The 19650-nt window shown below is 37.5% G+C and overlaps 1 protein-coding gene and 1 long non-coding RNA gene across 2 annotated transcripts in view; one reads left to right on the top strand and one right to left on the bottom strand.

Annotated features, from left to right (window-relative positions):
* NFKB1 (nuclear factor kappa B subunit 1) overlaps positions 1–19650 on the top strand; it is a gene marked incomplete at its 5' end in the record, with an annotated part of 113412 nt that overhangs the window by 15609 nt on the left and 78153 nt on the right. Inside the window, 4 exon segments of the mRNA NM_001076409.1 lie at positions 1229–1274; positions 5223–5298; positions 9741–9781; positions 13875–13973. Of these exon segments, the coding sequence (NP_001069877.1) occupies positions 1236–1274; positions 5223–5298; positions 9741–9781; positions 13875–13973 (255 nt within the window).
* LOC112447046 (uncharacterized) lies at positions 9331–10582 on the bottom strand. Its single transcript, XR_003035089.2, has 2 exons — positions 10053–10582; positions 9331–9522 (listed from the first exon to the last, which is right to left on the bottom strand). It is a non-coding gene; the product is annotated as an uncharacterized lncRNA (long non-coding RNA).

Here is a 19650-nt window from a genome sequence, read left to right as displayed (position 1 = left end):
CGGAGGAAGGATGTCAAGAGCTTTAAGCCCAGACCTGGAAATGACACGCAGTAAATAGTTCTGACATGCCACCGGCAAGCGTTTCTTCAGATGACTGTCCCTAACTCCACAGGCATATGGGGTGTACTCTGACCGAGTTGTTTCCAGCTACAAGTCTATTACTGTGGGAAAGGAGAGGACAGATTCTGGTGGGCTGCAGACAGCTTTAGGGCAGCCCCCATCTCAAGTGCCCTTGAGTCTTTATAGACTTCATGAAGAAAAAGAGAAAAATTAGCCTCAAATTAATACATACTTTCAACTGTGTGTTTTTAAATCTTCTAATATTTTCAGGGAATATGTCTAAAATTTGATCTAAGTAAATTTAACTACAGTTAACTAAAGTTAACCTATACATATTTAAAATAATGATGAGTACTTCTTACGGAAATCCAAAATGATGTGTGATTTTAAACACTTTTTATCTGGTCATGTGGCTCTTCATTTTTGTGAGGGCCTTTGGGTAATAGAAGACTGCTAGGGCCTTTGATGTATTGACATCTGGCTGGGTTGAGTAAATCTGAGACTCTAGCCTTGATAATAAAGGCTCTTATGTTCATGCCTTTTGATTGCACATTTAGTATCAATGTTTCTGTGCTGCTCTGACAGTGAGAGGAAGTGGCCTGACACAGCAGACAGCTCTAGAGGACGGAGCACTGCACACTGCGGCTGTCCTCCCCTCGTGCTGCACAAAGCACTGACCGGCCCCCCCCCACAGCCAAACGACTCCCTCTGAGTTTCTCAACTCAAGTGGCATGTAGAAAGTGGGGAGATATAGTTCCAGGACCATGACAAAATTCATGAAGGGTTGGAAAATAACCTGCACAAAGAGCTCAGTGCATCTTTGAAGTCTGGATGGTAACAAAAAGAAATGGCCTCTAAGAAATCTAATGGCATGATTTCTGTACCGAGGATAAAGGCTAGCTGTACCAAACTCCAGGACACTGTTGTGACGTTGACATAGGGGTTGTGTGTTATGCGTAAGTGGTAATTCCTTGATTATGCAATCTTTCTACTTTTAGACTTAGATTCCCAAGAGGAACTACACAGTATTTCCTCCTAAGGTCTTTAAAAAAAAAGGGAGAGGTTATATTTGGTCTTACTGAAATAATGCAGTTTACTCTTTCATAGTGTAATTTTTAAGGTTTATTCCAGTCTTAACAGTTCGGTTTTGTATTCTTTTGATGCACAGCTCCAGAATGGCAGAAGACGACCCGTATTTGGGAGGGCATGAACAAGTAAGTAGTATAATAATCGTGCTAATAATTTTTACAACAACAGTATAAACAACAGTAACTATCAGGAAAACTCTTAAAAGAGGTAAAAATTTCTTTTAAATTGTTTTTCTTGTCCATTTACATAAGGTCTTAGAGCATTTACGTAAGGTCTTAGAGGACATGCCATGTAAAACAACAGTATCCCTGCTGCCACACTCTTGTAGTATAAAAGTTATACATGCTGCTGGTCAAATGATAGCTACTATGTTAGTTTGTTGGGGCTGCTGTAACAAATTACCACAAACTGGGTGACTTAAAACAACAGATATGTATTCCCTCTCAGTTCCGGAGGCAAGCAATTCAAAAGCAAGATGACAACAGGACTGGTTACTTCTGGGAGTTCTGAAGGAGGACCTGTGCTCCTCTTCTAGCTTCTGGTGGTTATTGGAAGTCCTTGGCATTCCTTGGCTTGTAGCTGCTCCTCTCCAGCACATTCCTTCTTCTCTCTGTCTCCTCTGTATCTCCATAGCCAAATCTCCCCTCCCCGCTCTTTTCTCTTATAAAAGTACCAGGCAGTGGATTGAGGGCCCATTCTTCAGGATGACCTCATCTCAACTTGATCACATCTGCAAAGACCCTGTTTTTTAAGTAAGGTCACATTCACAGGTATTTTAGGAGTTAGGACTTGAACATATCATTTTGGGGGGAGGCCAAAGTATTTATTTAAAAACTCATCTAATGAGGAGGCAGATTGGTATAGTGAAAAAGAGTTAGAATTCAAAGATCTTAACTAAGTGCTGACTGCTATTAAAACTTGAGGAATCACTTAGCACCCCCACCCCCACCCCACCTCATGCTCACGTACAGAGGTGTTTGAAAGACTTAAATGGGCAATGAATGTGCTTTGGGGACATGGAACTGTTCATTATAATTATATTAGCGATTATAAAGGGATAATAGTGTCCTTTTTTTCCACCTAATGTCATACTTGAAAAATGTTAATTTCAAGCCTATAGAAATGTTGAATAGTCCAGCAAATCTTTGTTGGTTGTTAATATTTTGCTCTATACATATATGTGTGTGTGTACACACACAGAGAAAGAAATTTACGTATAGTGTGTATGTGTGTGTATATATATATGTAATGAACCATTTGGAAGCAATTTTCAGACTCTAGGGTAATTGCAATGGCAATATTAAGAGTATTTAAAATAGTGATATTTATTCACTCATAATCTATTTATTGAGACATCACTATGTACCAGAACATTGGCTAAGGAAGGATACAAAAATGTGACACATTTCAGGAAGCTGCCATTTTTCTAGTAGGAGGGACAGAGACATGAGTAGTTTCCCTGTGGTGTTGAACACTGTAGTAGTAGTCTGTGTGCAATGGGACACAGATGTCAAGAGGGAAGAAGGGTGTGGTTATGCAGACGTTCCAAAGGCAGTCTGTGTCAGCTGATATTTGAAATGTGTAGTTTGCTAGGCTATGCAAAGAGAGGGAGCAGTGGGTACCAGGACATCTGGTCCAAATTTCATAATCATTTCACACTTTAGCCACATAAAAAAAATGTATTTCCCAAAATTATGCATGCAAAGAATCAGAAAGCCAAAAGTGAAATGTTTTTTGAGGGATCTAGTATTACTTCTTTAAATAAAATACTTATGTCACATTCATTACTCTTCATAATGTTCTCATTGATTTAGAAAGAATGAGTATGCATTGCTTTTCATATTAAGATGCTGCTTTTGAATTTTATTGTACAAATGATACAGATAAATCTAGCAGCATTTTCTCTGATTACAGCATGACAAACATTTGGCTACTCATATTATCAAAAACCTGTGCTTTACCTTTCACTTTTAATATGCTGTCTCTAACAAAGGCAGACACTCACCAGCATTAGGGTTGGTTGGCTTGGTTTTAAACCATGCTTTCCTGTCTCTGCACAGGAAATCCTATCAGCAAGAGATGGTCCTTTATGCCATACAAGAGTAAAACCTGCTGAAAATCGTAGTTTCGAAAGCTTTTCTTTGTGGGCATTTTTGTCAGCACCAGCAGTGGGGACATATTCTGATATTTCCATTTTTAAAGAGAGAGGTCCTTGAAGTTTGAGTTTTTTCCCCCTTGTCTCAAGATTAATAATTTATATTTCTTGAAGTTTGCATGTCTTCAGTGAGATCCTCAGTATTTTAATGTGTTCTGGGGTTTACTCCACCCCTGACCTAATGCACACGTAAGCTGCAGCACATGCCCCTGCTTTGCTCTTGTCTGAAGTGGGGCTGAGTCTCTCCTGCGATCAGAGTTTTTGCCCTTTAACCAGTCTGCAGGACCCCAGGAAAGTTTTTTGTTCTGCTAGATCATCTTTTCTGCCCTGAGACTGGTAAATTCTCTCTATAAGATGAGGCCCATTTTTATAACAACACGTTTTTTTCATTCCTTTATTTCCCTTTCAGCAAAGAGTGAATAGTGTAGATGAACTTTACTCCTGAGCGTTGATGTGAGACACATTTATTGTTCCTCAATTGAAAATTTGCATACCTCACAACTGGATCTGAAGCGTTCTTTGTTTAAACACTGTGTTTCTTAGTCTTGATTTTAACTAGACATACTATTGATAGATTCTTAGGTATACATGAATGTCCAATAATATACTAGTAAAGAAAAGGAGTAAAATATCGCTGTTTATTTTTAATGCCTGATCCAGCACATTTACTAACTAGTGTATTATAAAAACTGAAGTGTGTTTGATTTCTGTGCTGTCCACAGACATTTCATAGATGACTTATTTAGACTGAAATAAATACGAAACTCAGAAATACAAATTTTAAATCCTGAATGAACTAAGTAGGAAGGAAATGTTACTCTTGGGATACGTCATTTTTAGTAACGTTTCAAGATAGATTATAATTCAATCACAATATGTTGTTTACCCACTGTATTGGTTTTCTGGTGCTCCTGTAACCAATTGCCACAAATTTAGCAACTTAAAAAACACAAATTAATTATCTTACAGTCTGGAGGTCGGAAGTCCATAATCAAGGTTTGGCAGAGCTGTATTCTTTATGAAAGTTTTCCTTATGTTTTTGAACATCTAGAGGCTGCTTGCCTTTTTTGGCCTGTGACCCAACCCCTTCCATCACTTTAGCCTCCTATTTCCATTGGTATGTCTCCTACTATTCACTTTGATCTCCTGCATCCCTCTATCAGGCCTGGCCTGGATAATTCAGACTAATCTCCCCATCTCTGTGTTCATTTGTAAATTCCTTTTTGCTATAGGAGACAGCATTCCAGGTTCTAGGGGTTGGGATGTGGGTGTCTTTGGGGGAGCTGTTATTCAGCATATCAAACCCACTAAATTCCAGGTATTTTCATTATGCTAGGTAAATAAAGATAAAAAAAAAAAGAGGGAGCTCAGTGCTCAGTTAATCTGCTTTTTGGACTAAGTTATAGTTTGAGTTTTTCTATAAATTGTTCCAGGGCTCTCACTGTCTGAATCTTTTGGGATTTGCAATTGGATGCTAGAGGAGGAGTTTATTTACCATTATAAAAGAAATACAGATTTCTAGGATTAGATTCTCATGTTTATATTTCTAAGAGAGTGTAAGCTTTAAATCATTTATTCAACAAATATTTAAGTACCTACTCTGATTATATACACTGGACCATGCAGATATGCCAGTAAGCAAACTACACTAAGTCCTTATCTCCGTGGACTGTACACGTGGATTGTTCTTCTGAAATCCCTTTGGTTTTCACACAACCATAGCCCAACCCCATGTAAAGTTCTATATATACGAGAACTTAGTTAGGTTTCCTGAGCATATTTTTAAAATTCTGCTTTAAAATGTTTTCAGGTTTTTGTTTTTAGTTTTTGTTCCTATAATTAAGTTTTAGGTTTTTCAAGTTTTTAATACAGTGTTGGAAAAGTAATGATTGAAATATTAAAATTTTCCTTTTTGTAGATGTTTCATCTGGATCCTCTGAATCATACAATGTTTAGTCCAGAATTATTTCAACCGGAGATGCCACTACCAACAGGTAAGAAAATTCTTCATCTCTTGCCTATCATTTTGCTTTTGCTTTTTTAAAAATTTGATTTTTTTATACACTCTTTTATGAAGTCAGTGAGTTACCTAGAAAGGAAATGGTGATCTGTGTTTTAAAAGTCAGTTTTCAGTATACTTTTTTGGACTACATTTGCATAAACATGTTTGATCCCAGTTACCCATTGTATTGGAGGAGGCAATGGCACCCCACTGCAATACTCTTGGCTGGAAAATCCCATGGACGGAGGAGCCTTGTAGGCTGTGGTCCATGGGGTCACTAAGAATCGGACACAACTGAGCAACTTCACTTTGACTTTTCACTTGCATGCATTGGAGAAGGAAATGGCAACCCACTCCAATGTTCTTGCCTGGAGAATCCCAGGGATGGGGAAGCCTGGTGGGATGCTGTCTATGGGGTCGCATGAAGTCGGACACGACTAAGCGACTTAGCAGCAGCAGCAGCAGCAGCAGCAGCAGCAACCCATTGTATGACTGATAATTGTTGCTGATATTTGCTAGCACAGCTCAAAAGGAACTTCTTTACTGTGTGGGATTTTTTTTCCTTTCACCCAATCTTGTTATCTCTGGGGTCTTTGTAACTCCTGTTTCCTTTGCCCCAGGCACATGAGGCAGTCTCAACTCTCAGATCTATTCCCAAAACACTTACTTGAGTTCCTGTTGTGTGCCAGCTAGTATACCACACACCGGGAACATAGTGTACAAAAGTCATAAAAGTCATCTTGGTAGAAAAATTATCTTTTTAAAAAACTTCTAGCCCTATGTTCTGACCAGTTGGATAAACTCGTGATAATCATCCATCCTCCTAACATGACTTAATTATCCCCATCAATAAGTTATTTAATCTTATATGAATGATTTTTTAAAAATCAGTCTCTGTTTTTATTATTAAATTTATTTATTTTAATTAGAGGCTAATTACTTTACAATATTGTATTGGTTTTGCCATACATCAACATGAATCTGCCACGGGTGTACACATGTTCCCAATCCTGCACCCCCCTCCCACCTCCCTTATTGCTTTTATGTAAGCTTGCTGTGATAGCTCTTTTTATGTATTCCTCACATCGCCAGAGGGACTTAACAGATGTTCAAAAGCTGTGTGAGTAAATTTTGGAAGTTGTATATCAAAGAGAGTTTTGTAATTACTGAAGTACATCAGCTATTCTATTTACCATGGACTTGCTTATCCTCAATGGGAGACTTTGTGCAATTTGTATCATTGTCATTTAAAATTGCTGTTGTTACTTTGTACTTACTTTTCATTTTTTATATCAGGTGTTTATTTGCATTTTTATATCTATTATTTCTAGAAGTTCATGCAAGGGGAAAAAATAAATCTGCTAAATTCAGCTTCATTAGCTTCACTAAGTGTGTTGCTGAGGCCTTTCTTTACCCCACAGATCATAGCTGAGATGTCCTCAAGTGTTGTCCAAAATAAGCTCTAGATCAGCTTCCTGTGAACAACTAAATGTCTTGGTAGCTTCTGTGTTTTCTGTGACTGGGGATCAAAGTCTTTTTCTTGGTTTTGATGCTTTATTGAAAACATAAACGTTACTGCCCTCAGGAAACATATACTTTTCCATTTGATGGCTTATAGATGCCAAACACTATCCTGATGCAAAGGATTTCCTAATTTTTTATTTCATCAAATTTATGGAGATAGAATAAGGTTATTGAAAGAACCAGCTTGGTAAATATTCTGAAGTCAAAGTTTCATGTTGTAGGAATTATTTAGCCATAACATTAGAAAAAGGCTTCCCAGGTGGCACTCGTGGTAAAGAACTTGCCTGCCAGTGCAGGTTCGAGCCCTGGGTCAGGGAGATCCCCTGGAGGAAGGCATGGCAACCCACTCCAGTATTGTTGCCTGGTTAATCCCATGAATAGAGGAGCCTGGCGGGCTACAGTCCATAGAATTGCAAAGAATCAGACACGACTGAAGCAACTTGGCATGCAGGCAACATTAGAAAAACTTTTACAATTATACCTCAAAATTGTATTTTCCAGTTATTACCTCATCGTTTTTTATTGTCACATACACGTTCCCTCTGCATTGCAATGCCATAGTTCAGTTTTTTATAAACCAAGATTTATGGATGTTTTATTCACATTTTAAAGGAATAGAGAGGTTATATAAACCAATGTAATTTTCATATGGACTGTTTTATCTTCTGTATTTCTTGAAATCTAAAACCATGCTACTTCTTGAAAACTCTACAGGATATGGCACAACTGCTAGGTCTATAACATCATGCTGTAATTTAAATTACTCTACACAGTAGGATGTTAATTCGTGGCATGGAAATGCAGCCAAAGAAAATTGGCATTAAAACAAATATATGCATAGCAAATCTCGTTTTCTAGTTGATTTAACGTTTGAGTGTATTCCCTGAAAGAGAAAAATGGTCCCTTGGTAAATAGAATTACCAAGCCTTAGTATTTCATGTATTTAGAAGAAATTAAACCATACAGCAAAAATAATAACAAAATTTCAAATATTTTTCGAAGAGTTACTAAGAAGTGAGAGACTTGAAGTCTGATATAAATGTGCTCCAATTCCTCTGTATTTTCCATGATATCCAAATGTTGCTTCATTTTTTTTTTTTTTGCTGAAGTATAGTTGATTTACAATGTTGTGTTAATTTCTGCTGTACAGCAAAGTGACTCAGTTACACATATGTCCACATTTTTCACATTCTTTTCCATTTTGGTTTATCACAGGATATTGAGTGTAGTTCCCTTTGCTACATAGTAGGACCTTGCTGTCAAATGTTGCTTTCTTAAAGACTTCTCTTCTTCATATGTTCATTTAGTTTTCTAGAGAGAATGTGTATGAGTAGATTTGTTGAAATGTTGTATAGACCTTATTTAGCAGTGTGAAAATATTTATGTTTCTAATCAGTTTTATCTCCTTAGAAATTAAATTCTAGTCATTTTTTGGAATTTTAAAATTCTAACAGTTTCTTTTTAAAAAAAATAGTTGAATATATCCAGGAACTAATTTCAGACAGAAAAGAGAAGATAATTTACCTAAATTATATAGCATTGGTCAGTCCCTAACCTTTTTTCTTTTCTTGTGTATGTTTCAGTTCAAATTCAGTTATTTTTCAACTGACTCCCTTGTAAACTTCTTGAATAATAACAGGAAATAATTATACCTTAGTTTCCTACAGTTCTCTGTCTTATCCTGATTCATCATAGTGCTGAAAATAAAAATCCTCTCTCAAGTTATGGTTTATTTTTAATTTCAACCTGAAAGTTTAGCTTTTCTTCATAAATTTATTTATCTAAAATAATAAGTCTTGAACTTCTGGCCTAGAGACAGTGAAGATTGAAATGGACACAGAAGCATCCTCCTAGAATTTTTTAAGTACCGTTTAAATTTACATTCAAACAAGTGAGAAACACCATGAGCCTTTGTGTATCACGGAGCTATGGGTTATTATACTTTTGACATGACATACAAACCAGCTGGGAAGCTTAGGGACTTTATCCTATTGAATAAATTTGTGTTTATACTGTCAGAGGTTTTGATTTTCCTTTGAGTTTCTAAACTTAGGTATAGTCAGGCTATCATTAAGCTTCTAGTAATCTTTGTTCTTATTAGTTGGTATACATTCATCTAACTTACTTTCAGAATTTTATAAAACGCTTATTTTGGAACAGAGTTTATATGAAAGTACAATATTCAAAAATTGTACACGGACATCAAAAGCTATGAGTTATTAAGAAGAATCTACCATGTCTGATGGACCAAATTAAATATGGGAGAGAGGAGGAACAAGCTAGCCAGTTAGGGAATGAGGGCAGCACTTGTGGGTTCAGGTATTGACAAGGGAACCCAAAACTTGGTGTAATGAAAAGCAGAGAGCCTGAGATCATTATCTGTGTGTTTCACACATGTAGGTTGCTGGCTCAGTCTCTTGTAATTTCATATTAGGCACATTCTCTTGTGAAGAGTGGAAGTCAGAGTCTGATGATGTGATGGCAAAAGAAAACTTCACAGTGACCAGGAAGTGGTTGCTGCTTTTAATTCGTATTTGTGTCATTATTAAAAATGCTTTGTTAGTAGACATGATTGTGAGGGTTGTTGACGTCTTAATTCTTGCCAGACGTCATGCCTTTTGTTGGGTTGTGCAAGGTGCCATCACCACTGAACAGACATCTGGATGGTATGGTTCTCTCTAATGGTGTAAAACTGTTATTAAATAAGGATAAATTTAATATTCAAAAGAAGAAGATATGCCTTGTGGAATTTTAGCTAAAACATTTATTTGAAGCCTCTGTTTAAAAACATAATTTCAGTTTTTTTACTTGCTTTGTATATATATACATACATATAAATATATTTTTTTTTTACCAAATTTGAGAAGCCTCACAGTTTCTTTTGGTTTCTGTTTGTTGTTTTGTTTTTAGCAGATGGCCCATACCTTCAAATATTAGAGCAACCTAAACAGGTAAGAAGATTAAAGGGGTGGGACTTTCTCTTTAATTGCTAGATCCATAAGTCTAATAATACCTCAAGCACTGAATAAAATAGTAAATGAATTTTACAAAGGAAGTAGCTTATCTAGAAGATCAACAACCTGCCAAATTGTGTAACAACTTTATCATCCATTTTCCTTTTCTCTTAGTCATTGTTCAGACAGTCCTGAACCTCAGTACATAGTTCTATAAAACTTAAGTATCAATCCATGGTATCCCATGATCTCCAACACTTTGACTTACCAGCCATTCCTTGAAGAGATGTAGGTTATCTCCACTCATTTTCATGTGTAAGAAAATACACATACACACAGTTCACATACACTGAGTCAGGCGCTTCCACCATGTCCCTGCATATCAGAACTTCTGAGCCTTTCTCCATCCTGAGGAGCTACGCCTTTGCTATTCGGAACATGTAACCTAAGATACTAAAAGACCAGTGGGGTGTAGATAAAGTTCTAGAATAGACAGTCAAGTTCTCTTGGGTATTAGCTTCAGATCTAGCCTCTTTGGAGTCAGGAGAGGAGCATTTTATTTTATCAGGCTCTTCCCTGGCGGCTCAGACAGTAAAGAATGTGCCTGTAATGTGGGAGACTGGGGTTTGATCCCTGGGTCAGAAAGATCCCCTAGAGGAGGGCATGGCAATCCACTCCAGTATTCTTGCCTGGAGAATTCCATGGACAGAGGAGCCTGGCAGGGATTTCCCTTTCCCTTTCCTCTTACTACTATTATTTATAGAGGATACCTGGGAATTGAAATGGCTTCCTTACCATGTCCCTATGGGTAAATAAATATTTATTGGAAATTGGATGGGACCAGTGCTATGAAAGAGGAAGGAAGAGAATCTTTAATATCTTCCCATAGTCATTAAGTGATGAAGTAATGGTATAGTCCTCTGCAGAATGAGGACAAAGTTAGTAGGTCTCTGGCTGGATATGCATATTATCACACATGTGTGAGACTGAAGATGCATGTGTCTGCTTTCTTGCAGCTGTATCACCCAGTACTTTTCCTAAATGTTTTTAGTAGCTCAGGCAAGTAACACTTTTGTATTGTGTAACACTTAACAAATACTAGGTCAAAATCTTAAAGTATGCATGTGGTTACTGTAATCATGGTATTACATATGTATTTGGGTTTTGGTCAGAATATAAAGGATATGAGTATCTTTATCTATGACCAAATAGACTACACTTATGAGGTTGAACTTTGATAAAAGTTTTTGGTGTGGGGACTGGAATACCATATGCGATTTCGGGACATTGTTTTCATGGCTCGCAGGTGACACACCCTGATTCCACAGCCTGCCGACATGACTTTGCTTTATCTCCATTCCCAATTCCCTATCAGTGAGTTCTCACAGGAGGCCACCAGTTTTCTCAAACGACCCTCCCAGTGGAAGTTTATCCTCTAACATTCTGTGCAGTGTTACCTGGCCTCCTGGGAAATTTCCGGATAAACCGTGAAACCAAGAAATCAACTAAAATTTATTTGTCTGCATACTAGGCAAAATGTGTTTTTCAAATATTCATTTTCATAAGCATAGCACTACCATAAGGTTTTTAAAATGAAGTTTCTTATTATGGGTCAATAGTCATAAGGAAAAATTGACGTTTATGATTTATCTGAAGGGTGAGTTATGTAGTTTCAAAATTTAATTCACTGTTGGTGGATGTGTTAAAGCTTATCTGAGTAAATCAATGTGCTTGCTTACCAAAATGTAATATTGTGATGTCTGACTCCAGTGAAAGTAAGAAGGTTGTATTGAAGTCAGACTTTCTGACCGGATGGATGGAGCCTTGCCTTTGAGGTTGATGACTCATTTTAAGCAAGTGGAGTTACTGAGATGAATGGCTGTGGATTGGTAAACCTTTAATCTCAAAAATTTAGAATCTGAAATGCATCCAGACTATGCATTTGAAGACATCCTAGTTTCCTTTCAAAAAAAGATATTTTATTTCTATCTTCAGGTTATAAATTCCTTTGTATAGAAGTTTAGATACTTTTATCCAACTATGAATGATATATGTTGTTTTTCAAACGATGAGCAAGGTATTAAGACAGGTCTCTTTACTCATATTTTACTAAACACCACTTCCAATAAGATATAATAGTATAAGTATATATTTCTCCAACTGTCCTAAAGTAACTTTATGATTAAAGATAATGAATTACTTTATTGTTTTAAAAATAAAATCTAGAAAACTTTTCTTTTTTTCTCTGGAGTCTCTGCCACAATTTTCCCCAGCTTTGACAGAGATGAGTCATAGCATAGACCACTACTAATCTTTAGGATAGCTAGTTCTGTTGCATATTATTAAGTGCTAATTATCTAATATTGTTTAAAAGCTGAAGTTGTGTTTAAACCGATTAGCAGTCAAGTAAATCCCTATTTTATGGTTAGCCAGTTCTGGAGGCTGACTGTTGCTTTTTCATACTTTTAGAAATTTCATTTAATTATTGAAAATACGCTAACAGCCTTTGACTATAAAAGGTATAGGGCTGAATTTGTAACTTATTTTTTAGTTTGAATTTTTGAGAAGCAAAACAGGAAGAATCACCTTCAAATCACTCATCTTACCTCAGAAGGCTTTCCAGGTGTTGATGTTTGGGGTCACCTAAGGAGCCCTTTTCAAGAGTTGTTTTAGGTCCCACTTTAATACGTTGATCATATACCCCAGACCCATGTGTGACATACGGTAGCTTCTTCCCCTAGGGAATTTAGGTCAGGTCTCACTGGTCCCGTAAAAGATGCTTTAGACTGGTCCTCTTTAGAAATTAGAAAAGTCTCACAGAATTTAGAAACAATTCCAGGTGCTCTCCCTGAACCTCTCAGGCTGCTTTTCAAGACCCTATGGGACATAGTGAAATGAAGTACAGTCTAAGGAGGGCAGAAACTTTACATTGATCCATTAGCTCAAAGCCGTCAAAACCTGTATATTCACTGAGCTCCACTATCCAGCTTGCAAGGTAGAAAGCCCCACTAACAAGTAGTGGTGTGCGGAGCTTCTGAGGCCTAAGGATCTATCACTGTTTATAGGAAGTCAGTCCCACGATAAAGTAAGCAGAAGGTGAGAATGTTCCTTAAAGTGTATTAACATATTCTTTTCATTAAAGGGTGTATTTGAAAAACGGAAGACCATTTGGTCAAGAGACTGTATATGTTGAAATCTCCCTTCATATGATGATGAGAGTCATTCTCATAAATGTCCTTGTTTTATTCTTGGTATGCAAATATGCACAATTACAACTGTTAGCTTTTTAAGTCATAAAATGTTAAAACTGGAATAGACCTTGAATATGGTCTGGTCTAATTTTCTTAGTTGTATAAAAAAAAATACATGGAACTCATGCGTTTAATCAGCCTGCATAGTAAAGGCTTCTTGCTAATTCCTAGTTGATATTACTGTGTCTATAAAAATTCTTGAGTTAATATATAAAGGGACTCTCTGGGTTTGGAATCATTCAGGTCAGTTAATATATCCAGCTTGAACTTGATAGTATTAACAATCTTAAATCGAAACTTCTTACCTTCTGAACTGTTGAGAGTTATTGATTGTGCGGACTTGCATAGGCTGTGTTCTGTAACCCTGATGGGGTATATTTAACAAGACATTTCTGTATTCCCTCCTGAACCAACTGTCATCAGAGTAGGTAAAGGAATGCCTTTAAATAAGAATCAGAGAAGCTTAACTTTGAGTCATATGGCCAATTTCAGAGCTTGGCAGAAGCAATGTGAGATGAGGAAACTCTGATACAGGCAAGCTGTAGCATGTCGAGTCCTTAGGCCTAAAATCTGCAGCAGTTTACTCTCCACATAGCACAGAAGGAGAGCTTCTGCAGGGCCAAGGACCTGCCTTTTAAGCCACAGCTCAGGGCCCAAATATCAGTTAACATCAATATTCATGATAAGGTTATGGGGAGAAGTAGTTCTCATATACAGTCCTCTTTCACAGTTTGTGTCTCCTCTAATACACAAGAATATAAAATTTGGGTATAATTTTGTCCCTATAAGTTTTTAGTAAGTATTCCTCAAACTTGTTCACCTTGTGTTCACCTTTGCAGAGAGGATTTCGTTTCCGTTACGTGTGTGAAGGCCCCTCCCATGGAGGGCTCCCCGGTGCATCTAGTGAAAAGAACAAGAAGTCCTACCCTCAGGTCAAAGTAAGTTTGTGATGTCTTTCCATGTGAATTCTAGAAGATTTGGTGTCCTCGGAGCAAAAGAGAGGAATGCTTTAAATAACTACCATTTGTCTCTGCTTATAAGCTGAAGTGTTCACATGATTATTTATAATATTTATGTAGAAATGTGTCTCGTAGCAATAGAAGTGACAGATTCTAAAACTGTTAATATTTCCATTTAGTACAAATTATCTCAACATTAACAAAACTTTTATTATTTCTTAAAAATTATCTTAAAAATTTGTTTAGTTGTATACTTCCTAAGACTTGAGAGCACTCAATTTCAGCTCTTTCTAGGGATCTAGCAAAAAAACAAGACTCAGATGACTGAGTGTGTGGATTATATAGTAGAATACCTCAGATCATGAATTCTGATCCAGACTCTGCTACCATCTGTGTGCCTTTGACTGAGATCCAACACTTCTAAACCTCAGTCCCTGGATGTGCAAAATGCAGACTTGTTAAGGGTCTGTGCTTTGTAGCTGTCTAAAGATTGAATGAGAAAATGTATCTTAGTGATCCAAAAGGGCCTCTGCTTGAGCAGCTATTTGTCTGCACGTGATGGTCCTTGGAACATACTGCTTCATGACATGCTGTGGTGGGCTTAGCTGAGCTTTTTCTACTTCTTCAGGTTCTTTTTCTTTCTTTGTATTTAATTGAGAATATCTTCCATTGAGGTAGCTTGAATTTTTTATTTTTGTAATGGGATGTCATGTTTCATAGACTGACTGCTAACAGTTTTGTAGGTAAACCAGTCAAATATTGCAGTTTCATCTTTTATAAACATTTTCATTTGTACAAGACAGACCCTTAGTAAAATTGTGATATCAAAGAAATGGGTCTTTGGTTTTGCCAGCCTTACATTTTGTTCCCTCTGTCTCCTCATAGCCCGCTTTTAGGCCCAGGCCTGTCTAATTTCTTACCTCTGGTCCAAAACAAAACCCTTGATTCTTTACCTCTTGAGTAATATTGTAGTATTAGTCCTATCCATTGTGTTTGCATTTTAAGTCTCCTATCTGAGCTCTTGTGTGGAATGAAAGATGTGTTTCCTGTTCAGGATTATTAGTCAGGATAAATACGGGTTTAGCCACAAATTTATGGTCTCTGGTCCTTTAGAATCTGAATGAGGAAATAACAACAGCAATAAAACAAAGGGATTACCATTTATTAAGCACCAAAGATTTGCCAAGTGCTGTACATACATTTCCTCCTTGGAAGGAAAGTTATGACCAAACTAGACAGCATATTAAAAAGTAGACATTACTTTGTCAACAAAGGTCTGTCTAGTCAAGGCTATAGTTTTTCCAGTGGTCATGTATGGATGTGAGAGTTGGACTATAAAGAAAGCTGAGCGCAGAAGAATTGATGCTTTTGAACTGTGGTGTTGGAGAAGACTCTTGAGAGTTCCTTGGACTGCAAGGAGATCCGACCAGTCCATCCTAAAGGAGATCAGTCCTGGATGTTCTTTGGAAGGACTGATGCTGAGGCTGAAACTCCAGTACTTTGGCCACCTGATGCGAAGAGCTGACTCATTGGAAAAGACCCTGATGCTGGGAAAGATTGAGGGCAGGAGGAGAAGGGGACGACAGAGGGCGAGATGGTTGGATGACATCACCGACTCAATGGACATGAGTTTGGGTGAACTCCGGGAGTTGGTGATGGACAGGGAGGCCTAGAGTGCTGCAGTTCATGGGGTCACAAAGAACCGGACGTGACTGAGCAACTGAACTGAACTGAAACTTACATACATTATCTTTTCTATCCTCATAACAGCCCTCGTAGGTAAAAAGTCTTAATACCTGTGAGGAATCCGAGGCTCTTAAAAGGGAGCCTTGCGGTCCTCACAGGACTGGTGGCTTGTCATCCTACAGCAGACTCTTGCTCGTTGAACTGTCATGTGGAACATGTGCATTTGGGAGACTGGGGGCAGGGACCTAGGGGACAGGGCATGGGAGGATGGTAGTAAGACTCAGAATTATAACTCTGGGCAACAAGAGAGAGGAGCTCAGGAATAATGGGTGCTCAGACATCAGGGAGTCAAATCCAGTACATGTTTTTAACACGTGTCTGTGTGTCCTGTATATAAATACTGTATGTGTTCATATGTGTGGTACATATTATGGGCATTGACACTGATTATGATTGTAATTACTGAAGAATTAGCATTAAGAGTAAAACTGGGAGTTTTTTTCTGGACTGTCTCTGTACAAACAAATATAAATTACAATATTGTCAAGTGTTGACTTGTATTGCTCTAGTCTTTTGTAACTAAGTAACAGTTCTTGATACTAAAAGATACATAGTAGTAACTTTGTTATAGATTTGTTACCCAATGGAAAAACTTTATATATACTATTATGCTCAGTCTTCATACATCCCTTTCATGTAGTGGTTGATGCCTCACATTTACAAAATAGTCTAGAAATAAACCAACCTGGTGGATATTCGATGTTCTTCTCAAATCATAGTTTATGTATCAAGGAGTTTAATACTTACTGAGAAATCTAGATATGTAAACAGCTAATACTAAGGAAGTCAAAATATAAATGTGTATGATTAGTCATTATTGACCTTCAGCTGCAGCTTCACTATTTCACCCAATTGTTTTTTATTCACTAATTCAACATATATTTATTAAGCATTTAATCCAATTGTAAGAAAACATAGAGCAGTTCAGAGAGTCGGTTACAAACTATCATTGTTCTCTTAGCCTGTCATCATTCACTGAAAGTTTGTAATAGTTAAAGGAAGAAATTTTATTTATCATAAAAGCTCTTAATCAGAAGAGCTGATATGGGGAGAAGAGTCAATCACGAGGTAGTTTTTCCAGAGCTCTTCTTCCAGTATCACTTTTAATAATCTTTTTTACTAAAGGATAGTTAAGGGTGAACTTTTGGTTTACAAAGGGATATAAATCCCTCTTACATGTAAAATGTAGGCAAAGGAAGGAATTGCTCTCCGTGTGTGTCTTTATCAGGAAGATTGTCACAATCATCCGTGTCTGCAGCAGTTCACTAAGCACCCGCTCCATGTGAGGCTGCAAGAGTTGTGTGACAGATAGAGCTCGATCAGGGTTTCTCACACTCATCACTACTAATGTTTTGGGTGAGAAGACTTCATGCTTTGGAAGATTTTCCAGTTCATTGGAGGGTATTCAGCAGCATCCCTGACTTATACCCACTAGATGCCAATAGCAGCGCTATGGTTGTGACAACCAAACAATGTCTCCAGACGTTGCCATATGTCCTGGGGGGGCAGAATCACCCTGCTTGAGCATCACTGATCTAGATGCAAAGTCTAATCAACCTTAACCCTTCTTCTTTGCATACTTTTCTGCTATATAAGACAGTAACTCATAGGTTATATAGAATTGCTTAAGTCTATTATTCTGCAAATATATATACTTTTCCTGATTATTAGATGTTTATTTTCAAGATGATGATCATGGTGACTCTATAATTTCTTCTAGAATGTCTGAGTTAGTGTGCCTGGATATTAAGGAGAAAGATAGAAAAGAGAAGAAAAAACATATCCTAAACATTCTGTATCCTGTGATAACTGCATACCCAACAGTTAACATAGGAGTTCTGTTGGTCTCCGTTATAAACTGTTACAGAAGAGAAAGTGAAAGTGGAGATGGTTTCAGTCAAGGTTGTAAACCTGTGCAGCCGCTGTGCGAGAGCAATGAGAACATCTGTGCAGTGTCCACAGCCTCCCTTCCCATAGAGGGAGGTGTAATGAACAGTGTCCCCACACTCTTCCCCCAATCCCATTTCTGCAGAAACTTCAGAGGGAGAGCATTTACATTTGCAGGAAGGAAATGATATTTCTGAAATTTACATATGATACATGTTTATTAAAGTATATTTGTTCAGGCTTAAGAGTGGAATGTTCTAGGCTCTGCCTTTTCCTCCTCTACAGCTTCTTACCTTCCTCTCTCTCCTCCAGCCTCATTCTTTTTCTTCTCATCATGCCTCTGGGAGAGCATACCACATCCTGGAGAGGCCCCTGGAACACAAGCATCCTGGTTCAGCATGCACTCAATCTCACACAGGAGCAGTGAAGTGCTGACGGCCAGCCCGAAAGCTGTGGGGACTGGCTGTGGTTTGGGGGCTGCAGACCCCTAGCTGTGGTTTATAGAACTTGTAAACATATAACCTGCTTGGGTTTGTCTCTTGCTGATTGTCCAAACATGATACCTAAAGTTAAACCATTTTAAAACCAACTCTTAAGAGTCTACTCCAGTTCTCTGTTTGCTACTGGAATTTTGTCCCATGCTTAAAACCCCAATTCCAATAAGCTGGGTGTAGGCTAGGCTTAGACACACTCTTACTATGTTGAGATTATTTCTAGGATTAGGGCTATTGAGCCATCTGGTGTTCTACATGTTTCTTTCATGTCAGAGGATGCCATTTAGCTTTCAAGAGTTTTGCTATATAACCCTTCACATTCTTTTTAAAACATTGTTTTAATTATAAAAAATTCCATGTGTATAGAACATTAAAAAATTGATGTAAAGGACACCATATACCACTACCTGATTTAATAGCAACAGTCATCCCTCAGTATCCCGGAGGATTGTTTCTAGGATCCCCACAGATGCCATAATTCGTGGATGCTCAAGTCCCTTTTATAAAATGCAGCAGTATTTGCATATAATCTATGCACATCCTTCTGTATGCTCTAAACCATCTCCAGATTATTTTAATGCCTCATACAATGTAAATACTATATAAATAGTTAGCAGTGTGCAACAAATTTATTTTACTTTTTGGAACTTTCTGGAATTTAAAACATATTTTTTCCATCTGCAGTTGGTTGAATAACGAATGTGGAACCTGAGGATACAGAGGGCCAACTATATTAATGTTTTACCATATTTGCTTCTGATCTCTTTCTAAAATAAAACATAGTTATTGCTGAAGCCCCACCCATTGATCATTTTTCCCTATTCTTCGTAGGTAAATCACTGCTCTGAACTTTCCATCTCTGATAGAATTTTTTTTCTGGTTTTAACTCAAATTTTCTATTATACCTGGTGGCTTTTTTTTTTTTTCAGGACAAATAAGTGTTAAGACTGGGATCCATTGAAGATTAATGTTCACTTTAATTCTATTAGAGGCTTCGCTGGTGGTTTAGATGGTTAAGAATCTGCCTGCAATTTGGTAGACTCGGGTTCCATCCCTGGGGGGGAAGATCCGCTAGAGAAGGTAACGGCAACCCACTCCAGTTTTCTTGCCTGAAGAATTCCATGGACAGAGGAGCCTGGTGGGCTACAGTTCTTGGGGTTGCAAAGGGTTGGACACGACTGAGTGACTAACACTTTCACTTTGATTCTATTGATTTCTTCTTTATTATTCAGATAAAATTTATCCATTGACAATGTGGAATTTATTCTGACTCCTACAGGAAGAAAATAATAATAATATTCAGAGAAAATCTAGGGAAAATATGCAGACTAACTTGCATAAATATGCAAAAATAAAGATACAGAAATATGTATCTTGCCCCCTTTAAAGGAAAGCTTTCCTGTTGTTAAACATTTAATCATCTATTTTACAGTCCTACCAAGTTCTCCTCTAAAGTTTCCTCAGTTCTGATTTCATCATGGAGCTCCAAATGGGAGAGGTTGGCAGAAAAGCACAAGTGCCTTCCTTGA

Source organism: Bos taurus, chromosome 6 (assembly GCF_002263795.3).
Source record: "Bos taurus isolate L1 Dominette 01449 registration number 42190680 breed Hereford chromosome 6, ARS-UCD2.0, whole genome shotgun sequence".
Taxonomy (NCBI): Eukaryota; Metazoa; Chordata; class Mammalia; order Artiodactyla; family Bovidae; genus Bos; species Bos taurus.
The sequence above is the reverse complement of the archived record's forward strand: the minus strand, read 5'-3'. Positions and strand labels throughout refer to the sequence as shown.